At 38.2% G+C, this 17,361-nt stretch overlaps 1 protein-coding gene across 2 annotated transcripts; it reads left to right on the plus strand.

The window, feature by feature from the left end:
• Positions 1-725: 725 nt before the first annotated feature.
• On the plus strand, positions 726-14,583 carry LOC101856488 (adenosine kinase 1). 2 transcript variants are annotated; one of them, XM_005112442.3, is made up of 11 exons: positions 726-913; positions 2,770-2,844; positions 3,694-3,747; positions 4,589-4,670; positions 6,047-6,216; positions 8,181-8,286; positions 8,774-8,944; positions 9,552-9,587; positions 10,755-10,869; positions 12,550-12,636; positions 13,565-14,583. In XM_005112442.3, the coding sequence occupies exons 1-11, from the start codon at positions 813-815 to the stop codon at positions 13,687-13,689; spliced, it is 1,122 nt and encodes a 373-aa protein (XP_005112499.1). In that variant the 5' UTR covers positions 726-812; the 3' UTR covers positions 13,690-14,583. The 2 variants fall into 2 exon arrangements, with proteins under 2 accessions (XP_005112499.1, XP_005112500.1); XM_005112443.2 differs by lacking the exon at positions 726-913 and adding an exon at positions 1,167-1,871.
• The last annotated feature ends 2,778 nt before the right edge of the window (positions 14,584-17,361 follow it).

Consider the following 17,361-nt stretch of genomic DNA (forward strand, 5'->3'; position numbering starts at 1 on the left):
CAGCAGTAAGAAGGAGCCAAGGTGAAGCGGTAGAAAGGCTGCAGAAAGAGCCAGGAGCCAGGAGGAGGGGGCAAAAGAGGTGAGGGACGAAAGCAGACGATAGACTAATTGTTAGAGTTAGAGAGCAGGAAAGGATGTGAAAGGAGAAAAAATTAGACAAGAACATTTTGCCGTAGTTTTCCGGATTCGAACCCACGACTTGTGTAATGAGAGGCAAACACCTTACCTTTTGACCACGAGAGCCCCTATCTGTGATTCTGCCCCACAGAATTCTACACTCTGAGTGTATAATTCGGTGCTCTGTCCCTACGCTGAGAAGTGTATGTCCCCGCGGTTTTATGCAAAAAAAATAATTCTGAAATTATGCAAACTGAGTCCAAAAATGTGAAATTATGCGATTCTGTCCATTTTAACAAAGAATGATAAAAGAAAATATTCAGAAATTATGCAAAAAAATGATCAACTTTTGCTAAATTATGCAGGGTGCATAAAACCACGGGGACAGAATGAGAATTGTGACTAGCGCGCTCGCGCAAACCGGCAAACGTTGGACTGTTCCCAAGGAGTTTAGAACTAGCGCTCTATCTCCTTCACTGTTCCACTTCGGTCTCTGATTGTTCGTTGAGAAGTAAGAAGATCGTTCCAGTCACGTTGAATTTATCACAGTAGGCAACTCGTTTTTCGCTTTCCGATCGTTATTTTCTCTCTCCTGACTCCTCTCTAAAAAAGTAAAAAGTCCTTTTCTTCCTGCTTCCTTCCTTTGCCCCCGCTTCTGCTGTGGTCAACTCAGACAACGCGACGACAATAAAACAATGGACCCATTTACAAGGAAGCGTGCGTCCGAGGGAAAGTCGGAGTCAGGTTCTTGCGATAATGGACAAGAGGAGCCAGAAAAGAAGCTGAAGCAAGATTTGTAAGTTGTTGCATGTAGAATCTTGGCCTAGGCTAGGGCCTAATGTAGATTTAGATCTACCCAACGACGACAGAGGTGGCGGTGGTGGGAAGCGGGTTTTTGCATTTCGCCGGTCGGGTCTGATGTTGGTGGAAAACATGCTCTCCTATGGTTAACCCTTTTATCACCTGATGTAAATATTTATTTTTTAATGGGGTTCTTGCTACTGTAGCGAGTAAAGTTGGAAGTCTACAACTATCACTCACAAAGTATCAGCGTTGTTCTCTTTTATTTGAACAAGAAAAAAACGCCATGCTGCTTTGGAGGTCTCGATTGGTGGTGGGTTTAGAATGCTCTTTTGATTTTAGATGCGAGCTCTGAATTTTCACGCTGGAGGTTAGCCTCGGCAAGCAAATACATGGGGCGGCTCATTATCACTCCCTAGCCAAGGCCTATAGGGGGTGTCCCTGTTGTTTAGGGCTATTGCTGGGCTGTATATTAGCATGTTTTGTTGATGGGAAGTATAGTTTGCTTGGGATTTAGATAGGCTTATGGAAAGTAGGTCAAAAGTTGATTTTTTTAGGCCAGCCGATTTTCTAGAGGTCATAGTGCTCACAGCATTCCCATTCTAGATCATGGGTGTCATGTTTGTGATTCTGAAGTGTTCAATTAAATGTTCAAATGAATAGGCTTATTGCTGGTAAAGTATGACCTGTGGTGGGATTATAAACAATATACGATATCTTGTTTGCAGTTAACAGTCTGGTATTTTTATGAACCCTTCTTATATATTGCATTTTATGGCCCCATGGATATCACTGTGGAGCTTTCCCCCCTCTGGGGATGGGGCAATGGACTGAGCCAGAGTAGGAACATTATAAAGGCACGAGAGAGCGGTTGATGTGTCCTCTCAGTTAGAACGCCGGTAGAAGTAGAAGCCCAGAACTCTGCTCTGTACAGATAGCACAACCATGGTTCAGTAAGTTTCACTACAAGCTGAACAGTTGCACCTGTAGATTTTAATTTCAGCACCTCCATCCCTCTTTTCATTATTGCCCCCCCCCCCCTCTTCTCATGTCGCACCCCAAAACTTATATCACCACCACATCAAAAGTTTGGTATATTTTCACTTTGAGTTTGTTCTAATCTTTTTATTTCTACTCAGTCTCAACAGTTAGATATCTTATATTCTAGATCTAGATCTAGAATCTAGGTCTAGTAGCCTACCGGTACTTAATATTTTCAGTGTTAGATTTCCAGTCTCTGATATTGTTTTCTTTTTTTGGAAAATAACAACACAGTACTCAAGAATGTGTGATCCAAGGGAGAGACAAGTTAATAATTTCAGTTCATTACAAGTGATAGAATCTAGATATTGAACCACTCTTGAGACACTGGTAGTATCTCAAAATATTATATTGTCAGATATTTTTTTATATGTGAATGGTGAACATTGTTTCGAGCTGATGTTAACTTAAATTGTAAGAGATCACTGTGCCAGAAAATATTTATTGAAGTGATTGCTGCACTTTGTTGCCTCTTCTTGTGTCTCTCCAGCTCTTGCACTCAGTTCTTTCCAGCTAATAAGGCTAAGGATTTCAGTTTTAAGTTTCTTCTCTTTAGTTTTTAGTTTTAGTAGAGGTTTAACGGCGCTCGCAACTGCATAAGGTCGTATGAGCGACAGTTTCTTCTCTAATAATAGCCTATTTATTGATCATGATAAGGTGTGTTGTTTTTTTTGACAGGCCTACACCCACTCTTGCACTTAGACTAAGAGTTTAAGTCCCTGTTTTGTTCTAACTTATTGATTAATTAATGTTTTGTTTGCGATTTGAAGAAAAAAATATAATGTTTACAAGTGTGTTTTTATTTTTCAGAACAGGAATTCTCTTGGGATATGGCAACCCACTGCTGGATATCTCTGTCCAAGCTTCAAAGGATTACCTTGATAAGTAAGTTCCTTATGATTCTTAGAGTAAGTTAGAGGTATAGTGGATGATCACCTGGACCTTTGTTTTTAAACGAGAATGGTGAAATACTCGAGAAAGAAATCATTTTTCTTTTTTTTTTAAACTTCCTTTTCTGTAGATCATAATTTGTATACACAATCTTGAACATTTTGTGAGTAGCTGCAGCTTAGCGACTTAATGGAGCTCTCATGATGGAGAGATTACGGTGTTCGCCTCTCATTCAGTAGGTCCCAAGTTCGAATCTGGACCGCGATGGAAAATTTTCTTCTCTTAATTTTTCTCCTTTTACCTCCTTTCCTGCTCCCTGACAATGTTCTGTCGTCTGCTTTTGTATCCACTTTCTGCCCCTTCCCCCTCACCTCCTTTGCCCCTCCTCTTGGCTTCTGACTCTTTCTGCAGCCTTTCAGCTGTTACTCCTTGGCTCCTTCTTACTGCTGTCTTTCAGCCACACCCCTGATCTTATGGTAGGTAAGATCAAACACCTAGCCCTCCCGGATAAGGGAGAAAAATCTTGGAGGTCCTGTTTGCAAGTTGCGCACATTAAAGATCCCTTGGTGGTCCAAAATCGATAACAGTGGGCTTCGGCCGCCACCAGGGCAAAATTCAAAATTTCCTACAAACTGAAAAATGTTTTAATGTGTCCTGCGCGCTCATATGACCTTATGCAGTTGCGACCACCGCAATACACATTACAAAAAAAAAATTAGAATTTTAAAAATAATGCTTTATAATATACTCTGGGCAAATTTGATGGAGTTCTGATTTCTGATGTTCTTGTACCACCTTGATTTATCCCCTTTTTTACCGTGGATATTTCCTTTCCCATTTCAGGTATGATCTGAAGGCTGACAATGCTATCCTTGCGGAGGACAAGCATAAACCAATGCAAGTACAACTTTTTTGACACTCTCCCATGTAATCATGTGTATGAATTACTTGTACAAGTGTCTTCTTAACAGTTGCTGAATGTTGTTTCTCTAAACTTCTGGAGTACGGCCACCGTGAATAATAATGGCGATGAAAACTTTTCAAAAAAGAAATAAATAGAGATCAGCTCATCTACGGGAGTCCACCACTTTATCAAAATTTAAATCAGCACTTAAAACGCATTTGTTTCAGTCCAGCTTCAATCTGTAATTTTCGACATTCCCAATACAAATATTGTTTTGTTCTCTCAGTATCTTTATGTTCTCTCAATATCATTTGTTCATGCTGTTCTGTTCTGTAAGAATTTATGACTGTGTGAATTCATCAATGTGTCACACGTGTGCAGGCCGCCCATCCGACCCCAACACACGCCAGAGGAGACACGTGCGTGTGCCGACAAAGCATGTGTTGGTATGAAAAAAGGCCACTGATTGGTCGCTTGCCATCGGCTAAATGAATAACGGTTCACGATGCAGGTGCAATGAGCGAGGCCACGTCTGCGGGGGCTGTTCATCCTGGAAGCGATCTCGTTGAATCCGAACTCGCTGATTTAAGTGCTCGTTGAATCCGGGTTATTTTTATTGATTTTAAAGAAGAAGAAAAACGGGGAATCTATCTCATCTCGTTGAATTCGAGTTCTCGTTGAATCCGAGTTCCACTGTATTGTACAGCGCATTGAGCACTTCTTTGTGGAAATGCGCTATATAAATTCAATTTATTATTATTATTATTATTAATTTTCGCTTTAATTTCACAAATCTGTTTGAGGACAAACATTTGATATTACATTTTCTTCCAGGTACAAAGAAATGGCAGACACCTTCCCAGATGTAGAGTACATTCCAGGAGGAGCTACTCTCAACTCCATCAGAGTTGCACAGGTATGAGTTTAATGATTTAATGTCTCATCAAGGAATGTTGAGTTAAATGTTTTGTAAACTTCACTGCTGTTGTGCTAAAATTGAAGGAAGATAGGTTTTTTTGGGGTTGTTTTTTGGGGGAAGTGTTTAACAGCGCTCGCAACTGCATAAGGTGATTTGAGCATGCAGTACACACTAAACATTTTTCAGTCTGTAGGAAATTTTGAATTTTGCATGGGTGGTGGCCGAAACGTATTGTTATCGATTTTAGACCACCAAGGGATCTTTAACGTGCTCAACATGTACGCTAGTACACGAGACCTCCTAGATTTTTCACCCTTATCCGAGAAGGCTAGGTGTAGATCTTTCCTACCAGAAGATCAGGGATGTAGCTGAAAGACAGCAGTAGGGAGCCAAGGAGTGGCAGTAGAAAGGCTGCTGAACGAGTCAGGAGCCCAGAGGAGGGGGTCAAAGGAGATGGTGAGGGGGTGGGGGCAGAAAGTGGAGACAAAAAACAGACGACAGAACAATGCTGGAGAGCGTGAAAGGAGACCATTTTAGAGAAGAAAATTTTTGTGTCGTTTTCCGGATTCGAACCCAGGACCTTTGATAGAGAGGCGAACGCCTTAACCTTTATACCACGAGAGCCCCCTAGATAGTTTTTAAATTGGAGCACCATCTCATTTTTTGTTGTTGAACCTTTTTTTTTCCTTTTTGTTTAGTTTTTAAGGACAACTTCAACTTTTGCAAGAACAGGGTAACCTGTGGAGCAGCATGTGGATGCTTCATGGAAGTATTGCCGAGAAATTTGTTCTTGACAAAAAGTTGGGGAATTTTTTTGTCTTTTCCGGTTTTGTTTCCCAGAGTAGGACCTATAATTTCTGCATGGCATTTTTCTTTCTGCATACTTTTCTTTAATGTGAAACTGGTCAAATATGGCAGATAAAGGTTCTTTTTTTTCAGTAACTTTTTTGTGTGATATATAGTTTTTGTTGTCAACCCTTTTTTTCAGCAGCTGTTGTTAGCTGGTAAAGAGTGAGGTTAAAATACTGCAAAAAAAATTATCATAGGGAGACTTCATACATTTCCAGGACAAAATTTTAAAAATTGTTGTGGGCTTTAAATGAATTACACTTTGTAAAGTGTGTTATAGTTTATTAGTTTATTTTAAAAAATGTAGTTTTTTTGCTCTTTCTCGAAAATGGTGGAATCATTGTTATTTTTCAAGAAAAAAAGAAAAAAGTCATCTCTGTTATAATATCAGATTTCAGTCTTTTACAACATAGGTTTTACTGTTAATGTGAAATAATTTTTAGGAACATTTGATATTCATTTTGGATTAAATGTAACCAAGAAAGAAAAATTACCCTGTAAATTTGTTTTCTTTTGTCACTCAGTGGCTTCTCAAAACACCAAAGGCTACATCTTTCTTTGGCTGTATTGCCCGCGACGAATTTGGAGACATCTTGACAAAAGCAGCCAATGCTGCTGGTGTGGATGTCAAGTTCCAGTACACAAAAAAAGAGCCTACCGGTACATGTGCTGTAGTGTGCACAGACAAAAACAGGTAATGGTTCCCGAATGTGATTCTATCATAGACTATTTTGAAAAAAATTTTTCCGATTGTGAAAAGATTTCTTCATAATTGATATATTTGGTTTGACAAGTTTGTTTATTAACACTCTTCAGATTGAGTCCAGGCTTTCAGTCCTTGCATATATTTGTAGTTGTACATGATATTTAATCTGTTTCTTTTGATTGAATTCTATGAATTAATTCTCAACATCATGAAACGAAATAGAACCTACCTTTTTAATGCAGCCTTAATTTTCCATTATTGTAGAGATATCCAGGACTTTTTAGTTTTTGGAAACAACACCTGATCCTATACAGTCAGGCCTACAGTTTCTATCAGACAAAATCACCAGTGGAGAAGACCAGAATTATTAGTTACAGATAAGATCAGATTTTGTCAAATGAGGTGCAACGCTGATACAGTCCGTGCCGGCTTCAAGCACGCCGGCATAGAGCATGTTTCGAACTCAAGCAAGCCAAATGGCTCTTGCGGAATTTTTGCTATATAAATTACACGCCTTTAAGCACGGTAACTTCGGCTTCAGGCACGCTTCCTTTACAAGACAGTCAACACTTTCATGATAACCTATCGAAGTTTGAACATAGTCTACACCGCAGCAGTGAGTGTGTTAAGAGAAACACAAAGAACGCAAGTGATGGAGACACACACACACGCGAGCACGGAGAGGAAGGCAGAGAGATGCACTCGGCCGCGCTCATGGACATAGGGTAGATCTAGCCTAGTAGGGCAAAGCTACATACAGACAAAAAAAAATACTCAAAGAGAGTCGGGGTGACGAGAAAGGGAGGCTGGGAGCGTTTTCACCTTTGCCCCCTCGCTACCCATTAAATGATTATGTGTCACGCGCGAGGTGGGATGAATGCGGCACAGCGGGCAGTGGTACGCACAGGCAGTGTGTAAGCCTAGGCCTAGAGAGCTTTTTATGTCCTCGATATCTGAGAACAAATATTCAGAGGAGAAATGGCTCTCGGACTCGCAACCGTAAGGTCGTGGGTTCGAATCCCGTCAGGGGCCCGACGTTGTGTCCTTGGGAAAGGCACTTTGCTCAAATTTTCCTCACTTCACCCAGGTGGAAATGGGTACCCGGCAATAGACAGTGAACGATCTTGTCAGTTTGGTATTGTTTGAGCGCGTGAAATTCACAGCTTGCACTGTATGCTTCCGCGGAAGCCGAGATTGTTTCTGAGTATTCTCAGAGGGTCTGCTGGGGTAATAATGGTTGTAAAGCGCATAGAGCATGCTCTTAAGCATGGATATGCGCTATATAAATGCAATTATTAAATTAAATTAAATTAGTGTGCTGTATCGTGACTGGCTGTCTAAATTAAGTTTTCCTTTCCCATTCGACCAAATATACTCCACTACTTTGATTCGACCACAAAATGAAACAAAAAAACAAGAACTACCATTGCGGATAAAAATGACAGCGCACACTTTTGCGCGACCACTACTTACGAACAAAGGGTAATAACTCAGGAAATGTTCAACTTAAAAATCTCAGGATTATGAACAATGTCTACTTCGCACTCAAGCACGCTTCGGCATTAAGCACGCTTATGCTTTCTCCCGATGACCGTGCTTAAAGCCGGCATGGACTGTACTGTGCTGAGAGTGGGCCATGCTAGACTCACACCTCTTGGTAGGAATAAGGGGACATAATGAATGAATTATCATGGAGACGGCTAAAATACATGTCATAATTATTATTAGGGCTTCATTCATTCCTGGCCCTGTTTGTACTAAAGTATTATATTTACAGTAACCTGTTTTCTGTTTTTGAGCTCTTCAATGTAGATCAATTTTCCTGTTATCGTTACTGTAGTATGGTTATAAGTTATAATGTTAAAAACATTTCTTTAGATAAAAATGAAATAGTGAAATGTTTGCTTTTAAGCCTTTCTGAATTTATTGTAATTATTTTTGGAAATTCACAGATCTTTGGTCGCCAATCTGGCTGCTGCAAATTGTTTTACAGAGGAGCATCTTGATGACCCATCAAATTGGGCGGCTGTAGAAACTTCCAAGTTCATTTATTTTGGGGTAAACAGTCACATTTTCATTTTCAAATTTTGTTTAGTGTTTTTTTTTCTCAAGGATAGTATTTTGTTTTCGGGAACAGATTGCTTTAACAAACATCTAAGCTCAATAACCTATTCCATTCAGTGTTGACATTTTGTGCTTTATTTTCTTACTATGCATCCAGTTTATTTTGCAATTCGTTTTAACAAGAAGTATTGGATTAGGTTTGTGTTTTAATCAGAATTTTTTTTGGGGGGGGGGGGGGGGGGGGGTCTCATTCCTCATTCCTGAGCTTGAAATGCTTCTAGAATTTACTTTTGCAATGAAAGCCTGTATTTGCTGGGAATATAAAATGCACAGGATTTAACTTCAGTCAGTGCAATTACTTGTAGTTGCAATAAAACAGAAGTTCTGATAAGCTAGTAATTGCCATTGTTGTTACAAATAACAATTAACATCTGTTCATTTGGACAACGTAATCAAGACAGATAACTTTTTCTATCTGCAGGGTTATCCTCTGACAGTCTGTCCTGATGCCATGGTTAGGATAGCCAAATATGCAGCTGAGCAGAACAAAGTTGTGCTTATGAACACGTCTGCACCATTCCTGTGCACTTTTTTCAAGGATGCTATGTTGAGGATGCTTCCGTATGCTGACTACTTTTTTGGCAATGAAAGTGTAAGTATCATACATAATTCAAAATGGAATTTTTGCTAAAGGAAAAGCTAGCAGAATGCTGTGAATCAGCAATTAGATTATATTTTATTGATGCCTGTGGAAAAATTTGAGTTACAATGGCAAACATTATGATACATAAATACATAATTAGGAATACATACATACATAAATGCATACATAAATACATACATAGATATATAATACAACACCAATACTGAACAATTTCAAAAACATGGCATTGCTGGTTGCCACTGTGCAGCGCCCAGTTTTTTTCTAGTGTTGTCGTGTCTCACTCAAGGACACACTAGTGACCACTCTTCTGAACCCAGTGTCACCGACACTTGCTTGTCATTAACTTTGAGTCTGCACTCAGTACTCATTAGCCTCTGGAGCCAATGTAGTTTGTGCCTTTTTGGCTTCTCTTTCTCTGCGTTCACATAAGAATGCTTTTATAATACACAAATGTAGTGTACAGCAGAATGAAGAAACAAATAGCTTCTTTATATAGAGAGATTGAGACACCTGACTTTTGACAATTTGCATACTTGGACTCTTTTTTGCACATATGTTTTAAAGTAAATTTATTCTTAACTTTCATTATTTACAGGAAGCTGATGAATTTGCAAAGGCCAATGATCTTGGGGTAAGTTGTGTTTGCCTTATTTTGCACATTGCCTTTTGTTCTCATTTTCAATTTGAGTATAAATGGATACTAGCTGGGCCCCCTTTCGATGAAAGGAATGATCGGTGCATTAACATCAACTGAAAATCATTGGCCTGCTTTATTTTTACCCTCTACTGGAATGGAGCAATAAATCTTGAGAGATGAAAAAAAATTAAAATGTCTAGATCTAGATCTATACTCTCAAAAAAAAAATGCGCCTTGCAAAATATCACTTTTGCACCGGGTTTTCTAAAATTACAGAGACAGAAGCGTTGGCCTACAAAAGCGATCGGCGAAATAAAGAAATTTAGCTTTTTGCAGCGAAACTGTCTCAAAACTGAAAAAAGGAAGGAGAATATTATAATCTTTTGGCGAAAACCGCATGTCGATCGATGCAGCCATTAAAAAGCCTTTTGAATAGCAAAATTCGGCCACAACAAATAGATAATAGATGAAAAGGGTTTCTGCATCAGGTGCAAATTGTAAGGAATGAGTTGGATCTGCAAGTGCCTCTATGGACTGTATTTATGTCTTGTTGCTTGTTTCTTTCTTTTTAAAACTTCTTTTCATCCTCAAGAGACCTGTAACTGGATTTCTTTTTAAACAAAGAAAAAAAGACCGCTAACTTTCACTATAACTATAATACTATTGTCGTAGATTTGATGATAACATTGAACATTGTTGTCCTCTGAGCTATTGAAAAAATTTTATCCAGTAGTTGTCTGCTATTTTACAGAACTGCTGCTGTACTGGAAGTTAAAATAAGAGTACTCCAATCTGTCATAAATTTGTTGTGCTTGTACTTACAGTGTGACTTATTGACTGATTGGCTGATAGTTTTGTCATTATAAAAGTATTAAAGTGATGGTTTCAAATTTAAGATTAACAGCATATGTATATTAAAGTACTTAATAACTACTGACATTTTTCCTTTGTTTTGTTGTCGTCAGTTAATTGGAGACTTTTTAATGAAATTTGCATCATTGTTGGTTTTGTAAGAGAAAAATGATGTTGTTTCTCATTTGAAAATTGGTTTTTGCTTCTTTGGGTTTCAGGTCAAATTTCTTTTTACATTTTGAATACGTAATCCTTTCACCATTTAAAGTGATCTGATCTTTTAATTGTATTTTGTTCTCTCTAAAACAGACCACAGACAGGAAAGAAATTGCCATGAAGATGGCCAACTGGGAGAAGGTGAACTCTTCCAGGAGCAGGACTGTAGTCATCACTCAAGGAGCAGACCCTGCCTTAGTAGTTGCTGGTAAGTAGACTGATGAATCTGTATGAAAAACAGTGACAGTAAATTGCTTTGTCATACCTCATAGGACAGATCAACTGCTTAGTATAAGACTCGGTCATGCATCACTTTTCAAAATTGGCGTACGGCAGTCTTACTACACTAAGCAATTGATCTGTTTTGCATTTTGAGCTCTGTCCCACTGAGCCTACAAGCTGGGTTCCTGAGGGACAGCTCCTAGATGTACACTACATCGGCTCACCCTGAGATGTGTTTCAAAAGTTGGGAGATAGTTACGAATCAACAAAAAGGTCTTACTCTCTTGTGCCGAACTTTATGTTGATAAACTGATGTGATTTTTGACTACCCTTGTGCGTGAGTAGTGAGCTACGCATGAGCATGGTTGTATTTTTTAATAGTCTTTCATATTATTTGATGTGTACTCATTTACTACCCCTTGACCATTTCTTAGCTGACAACAGGTTGTGTGAAGTTGTTTGACCATAAATTTCTTGATTTTATTTTTGATATAGTTTGGTGTATTAGTTGCTTTGGTATTTTAAAAATGATATGCTTTTACTGTTGACTAATGTGACTTAACATAATAAAAATAATAATAATAATATATAACATTTATATAACGCATTTAAAAAAAAGTAGCTCAATGCGAGGTGTATTTGTATTTAAAGCTGTGGCAATGGTTTAACACAGTAAAACCCTGAAAACACAAACTGAATGAGACCAGAGAACTTTTTTGTGTCCTACAGATTTGTGTAAAGCAGAATGCAATGAAAAGAAGAAAAAGGGGAGGCGACTCTTTTCTTACTAGTGGCTTGTTTAAAAATGATTTCCTAATTACCTAATTGTGGTGTGTACCGTAATGGATCAACGTGCAAGAAAGAAAGATGAGTTGTTTGGGCTTGTGTAACATATTTTTAGTCATTGATAACATATCAGAGCTACCATCTTTTAGAAATGGAAATAAAGGGAAACCTTATTTTCAAAATCAGACAGATGCATTGAGCATACCAAATGAGGTTCAAAGAAAGTTGCACTTGTTTCCTAGATGATTTTGCATGCTACTACTCAGTTTCAGAACAAAAGTAAATAATAAAATTTGTAATTGATTTGGACATTTTAAAGAAATCTGAATATAAAAAAAAGAAGACATTCCCATTGAATTAGAACCGCTTGGCAGCTTCCTAGTATCTCTACTCCCTTTCCTGCTAAACAAAGCCACTCTCTTACCACCCGCTGCGCATGAGAAATGCGAAAGAAGACTTTGTTAGTGGTCTTTTATTGGAAAAGTGTTGTGTGTCTACATGGATAGGTAGGCTATTGTGAGTCTGTGAGTAAAAAAATGAGATGAAGGGTCAGCCAGGATGTATTATGATGAAAGGGCTCAAAATTCCTTTGTATTAACAATATCTGCTGGAATTTTTTGAAATTTTTATTGCGATAAAATGGAAGTTGCAATGCTTAGAATAAAGAAGGCGAAAATGGGGATTACAAATCATTTCGTGTCAATGGGAATTCTGTGTTAAATGGCTTTGTGTTAAACAAAAACTACCGTATATTTATGTTGGTGCAAATTTTGGTAGTGTTTTTTTATGTGGAGAGTAATAAGTGATGATCTTTTAAAGTGTTATACTAATTTTTGTGAATACTAGATGTATACAATAACTTTGTTGTTTTCTTGAACAGATGGTCAGCTTAAGGAATACCCTGTGATTCCCATCAAAGAATCTGAGATTGTTGACTCCAATGGGGCTGGTGATGCTTTTGTTGGAGGTAAGAAACTCTTTCATATAAAAGAGGAAGAATGGAAATGTACAGTTGACTCTACTTGTGTTGAAGTTGGTTTAGTTGATGTTTGGTTAAGTTGATCTTTTTATCAGGTCCCAGCACCTCTCACATTTATAAAAATCAAACGGTTCTATTGGTTTTCAACTCAAATGTAAATATGTTTATGTTGAAGTGCCTTTTTTTACTCCTGGCTGCAAGTTTGCCATGGCTAAATTGATTTGTTTTGACACACTATGCATAAAATACATGTTAAAGTTGATCAACACTCAGCACGCCTAGATTTTCATTGTCACTATACAGTGCCTCAATGAAACACGTGTTGAGAGCCCAAGGATGGGGTGTATGTGACCTCATGATGCAGTTACCACATATCCCCTTTCTCCTCATTGATCTGTGTTGCAGTGCCATTTGAATTTAGTTATCCAACTTTGAGAGTTTTTTTTTGGGTAAAATATGCCAAATATTATGTCAACATGTTATAGATTATGAAACAGCAGCAAACAAACACCTAGTATAAACCATTTCATTACTATAGCTGTTTGAAAGTCTTCATTGCCCTTTTTTTATGTGAGCTGTGATGAAAATGTGGGATATGATGTAAATGATATTAACATCTCACTCGCCGTACTGAGCTCTTGAAAAGCTGAAAAATTGGATTGTGGAGACTTTTAAAATGGAAATTTCTCTCATTGAATAGTGTAATGGTATCTGAATTTTTTGGCCCCATTTATACTGTTTGAACCCTTTCACTCAAAAGGAGAACATACATGTTTTCCCGTTTTCAAGTGAGAATGTCTTGAAACTGATCACTGGCTGCATGTCCACTGAGCTGAAAATATTCACTTAGGCACTATTTAAAAAAATATTTTGTGTGTGACATGAAGTCACAATGTTTTCTTCTATTTTTGCACAGGCTTCCTGGCTCAGCTTGTTCAAGGTCAGTCTTTGGACGAGTGCATGAAGAGTGGTCACCGTGTGGCAAACATCATCCTGCAACGACCAGGCTGCACATTCCCTGAGCAGCCTCCTTCCAGTTAATGCAGATGGTCTTTGTGATATTATCATTAGTTATTTAGTCAGTTTTGAAAAAATAAGTAATTTTGGGACAGCTTGGGATAACAAGAACTCATTTTATTGGGAGTCAGGTGGTTTAAGCTTTGAAAGAAGGGAGTAATTTTTTTCATGAATTGCAATCCATCCTCCACATTTAAACACAGAAGCTTTCCAAGTGGTGCTTTGAAGCTCATGTTTGCATGTCAGCATTTTTACACGCTTCATTTGTACTCCTGTTAAATAAAAAAATAGCTGTTAGTTAGCGGTTGATGATTAATTTGTTGACAGCTAGACATTTATGATGGACAGCTAGGCATTTATGATGTTTCATCTTATGTTTGTTTTTGATGTGATGTGTGACATTGCGAGATGTGTGTGTGTGTGCGTGTGTAAAAAATTGTTTTTATTTTATGCAAGTTGTCTGTGTTAGTGCTGATGATTGCAACATATTTTATAACATCATTAAATAAAGATTACATCTAGTAGAAATCAACCGATGTTTTGGAAACATGGCAATTCCAGCAGCTTGTTTTTTTTTCTTTGTTCTCTTGTTGATGTGGACATTAGATATAAATGCACAAAGTAATGTACACATGTGGCAAGGCAATCAGTCAGTCACAATCACACTGTTATATTCTGCATTACATTTCTAACATTTCCTTTTTTTTTTTGGTCATAATGTTGGGATGCTGTGTATTGTATGATACTGTGCAGTATGTCTGATGACATATATATAGGCTATGTGGTTAGTGTAAGCTGAATTTTTTTTACTGTTACTGTTAGTGTAGTCCTCTGTTGATTTTCTGCGTATTTCATGACATGGCTCTTTACGAAGTGTTCTTATTTTTTTTCTACATAAAAACATTGTTTTCCACGGTATTCATTCTTTTGTCTTTTTTTACTGAAACATAAGTGTTTGAATGAAAGGTTGTAGGTGGTCGGAGGGTGCCTGGTCGGTCCTACTTCTTTTCTTTCCCTCTCTTGTTTCTGTCTATCAGTTTCAGTCTGTGGGTGGTTGGCGGGTGCTCTGGTGTGGTTTGCTTCTTCTTTCCTATCGAACGTGTATCATCCTTATCTCACCATCTTCTTTTTTATGTTTGTTGCTCTCTTGTAACACCTAATCTTTTGGCGCTCATAGGACCTTATGCAGTTGCGAGCGCCGTAAAACCTCTACTAAAACGAAAACGAACGAAAAGTTTGTCTTGCTTCTTCCCTGCACTATATGACTGTTATTGTTTCGATATGCTTCTGTTTCCTCAAAAAACTCACAAACTACAATGGGATTTGAATAGATGTTTTTAGACTTTGGAGCAGGCCTCTGCTTTTCTACCAGGATGTATAATGTCTCACTGTCATAGAGCCCGGAGAAGATCCGACAGACAACTTTGATGCTGCTCATTTTCTAAATGATCTCATTGTTATTATTTTTGTGTGAATATACTTGTCTTTAGCTCCCACTAAGTGGGTGGTTGGCGGGTGCTCTGGTGTGGTTTGCTCCTTCTTTCCTGTCAAACATATATCGTCCTTTTCTCTCCTTTTTTGTGTTTGTTACTCCCTTGTAACACCTCTAATCTTTGGCACTTATATGACCTTGATGTGTTGCAAATGCTGTAAAACACTTGCTAAACTAACAACTCCAACTAACTCTGGGTGGTTGGAGGGTGCCACTGGTAGACTACTTCTTTGCTGTCCCTCGGTTGTTTTTGTCTGTCTGTCTTACTTTTTCCCAGCACTAAATGACCATTATTGTGTTGATGTGCTCCTCTTTACTCAAACAAACAAACTACCAACTCTCACAATCTTTCAGATTGTGATCTCTGGTCAGAACCCATGGTGGCAAAAATTATATTTTTGTGTGTAGATTACTTAAATTTCCAGCAACAGCCCTATGAAAGTTATAACTATAACTAATCTAATGTATGACCATATGTCATAAAATCATCTGCTTTATAAATTATAGCATGGCCCACCTCCTTAACCCTATCCATACGTCGTGTTTTACTATCATGTCCACACGACGTGGGGAACTCTGTGCCTCCACTTTCCAAAAGGAAATTTACTCGTTAATTGGATCCATACGCTTTGCATAGCAGCCTGTCAAAATGATTTTTTGAGAAATATTGAAAGTTTCAAAGAGAACCGTGTGAGCAACATTTGAACATGGGAAGAAAGTGTAAGGGATGGGGCAGTAGAAGTGGTTATACCCGCCAAAAGGGATATATAGCATAATGACAATTTTATAGATTTCCAAAAGATTAGGAAAAAAAGCACAGTGGATCAAAAATGTTCCAAATAAATTAATCGTAGAAGATGTCACAGACAATATATAACATATATGGGAGTTTGCTCTCTGCACTTCCCACCTGTGTACCTTTGGCACGGGCTGGAAGATTTATGGTGCCCACAGAGCCTCCATCAATATTTCCAGAAGTACCACCTTAATGTTGTGGCACACCAGCTCCAAAAAAGAGAGCAACTACAAATTCAGCTTCTTCTAGAGCTGCTGATATTGATGAAATTAATGTATTTAAAGAGATGTCTTTCAGTCCGATTCATTTTTATCGAACAATGGATATGACGCTAACAGCCATTGGCAATGTTGCAAAGAGTAAAGATTATTATAATACATTTGTTTTGCTCAGCAGAACTTGAGATGGCCCTGTTTTTGCATTTTCCATGTATTTCACGGTTGTTCACCATACCCATGACCACGTGAAAGAGGTTTCATTTGAAGCTTCACAAACTGAAGCACATCAGGCATCCTGGCTTCACTAGAGATGTTATCACATGCCTAGATGAAATTGTGCACTTCGTCTGTATTCTTCCAGAGAGACATTGTTTGGCCTACACTACTACTACTACTTGTTGGGTTGGGGTGTTTTTTTTAACGGAAACTACTGAAAAACTACAGAAATAGATTAGTGGCGATTTTGTGGGACTTTCCAGCGATATATTGTTATCGTAAGCTGATGCGGCTGGCAAATATTTTCATCAAAAGATTTGCGGAGCAAAGTGCTTCGTGGAATGAAGGACAGGCGAAGAAAAAAGTAACTTTTTCAGAGGTAAGGGATTGTGTTCAGTGATATGCTTTATATAATATAAATATTCATTTATATATATATATATATATATATATATATATATATATATATATATATATATTTGTGTGTGTGTGTGTATAAAATTAATTTTCTTTCATATTTGTTGAAACATGTAGAATTAGAACGATGTTGCAAGTGAAGAACAAAAGTTACCCCACCAATGTGCCACTGTCTTTCTTGTGGTAAACGTAATTTAATTTCATGTTGACAAATTGATACACTCTGTCACTTGTGTGATCTTCCTTTCTTTTAAGAGCCGATAAACTTTCACAACAAAGCAGCAACAATAAAAATACATTGAATTTAAGTTAGGTTCATTGTAGGCCTGTCACGTGAGTACAGCGCGAGAATGCTCCATCACCCGCACCAGCGCACTAGTCTATCGCCGCTTTTCGCATTGACCCTCCGCGAAAGTGTTCGGCCTCCAATGCCGAGGCCAGTCGTGCGGGATGTGGGTGCCTGAAACTGAGAAGGCCTAACCCCAGGGCGTACGGAATAGGGATGAAACCGTGAAGTTTGCTTCAGCAGAGTCGTGGTCGATTTTGGGCACTGGGTA

The sequence above is a fragment of the Aplysia californica genome, unplaced genomic scaffold (assembly GCF_000002075.1).
Source record: "Aplysia californica isolate F4 #8 unplaced genomic scaffold, AplCal3.0 scaffold01274, whole genome shotgun sequence".
NCBI classification, from domain to species: Eukaryota; Metazoa; Mollusca; class Gastropoda; order Aplysiida; family Aplysiidae; genus Aplysia; species Aplysia californica.

Coding starts and splice junctions, on each gene's coding strand:
- LOC101856488 (XM_005112442.3), top strand. CDS start 813: ATGGACCCATTTACAAGGAAGCGTGCGTCCGAGGGAAAGTCGGAGTCA. Junction 6,217..8,180: donor GTGTGCACAGACAAAAACAG/GTAATGGTTCCC, acceptor GGAAATTCACAG/ATCTTTGGTCGCCAATCTGG. Junction 8,287..8,773: donor CCAAGTTCATTTATTTTGGG/GTAAACAGTCAC, acceptor TTCTATCTGCAG/GGTTATCCTCTGACAGTCTG.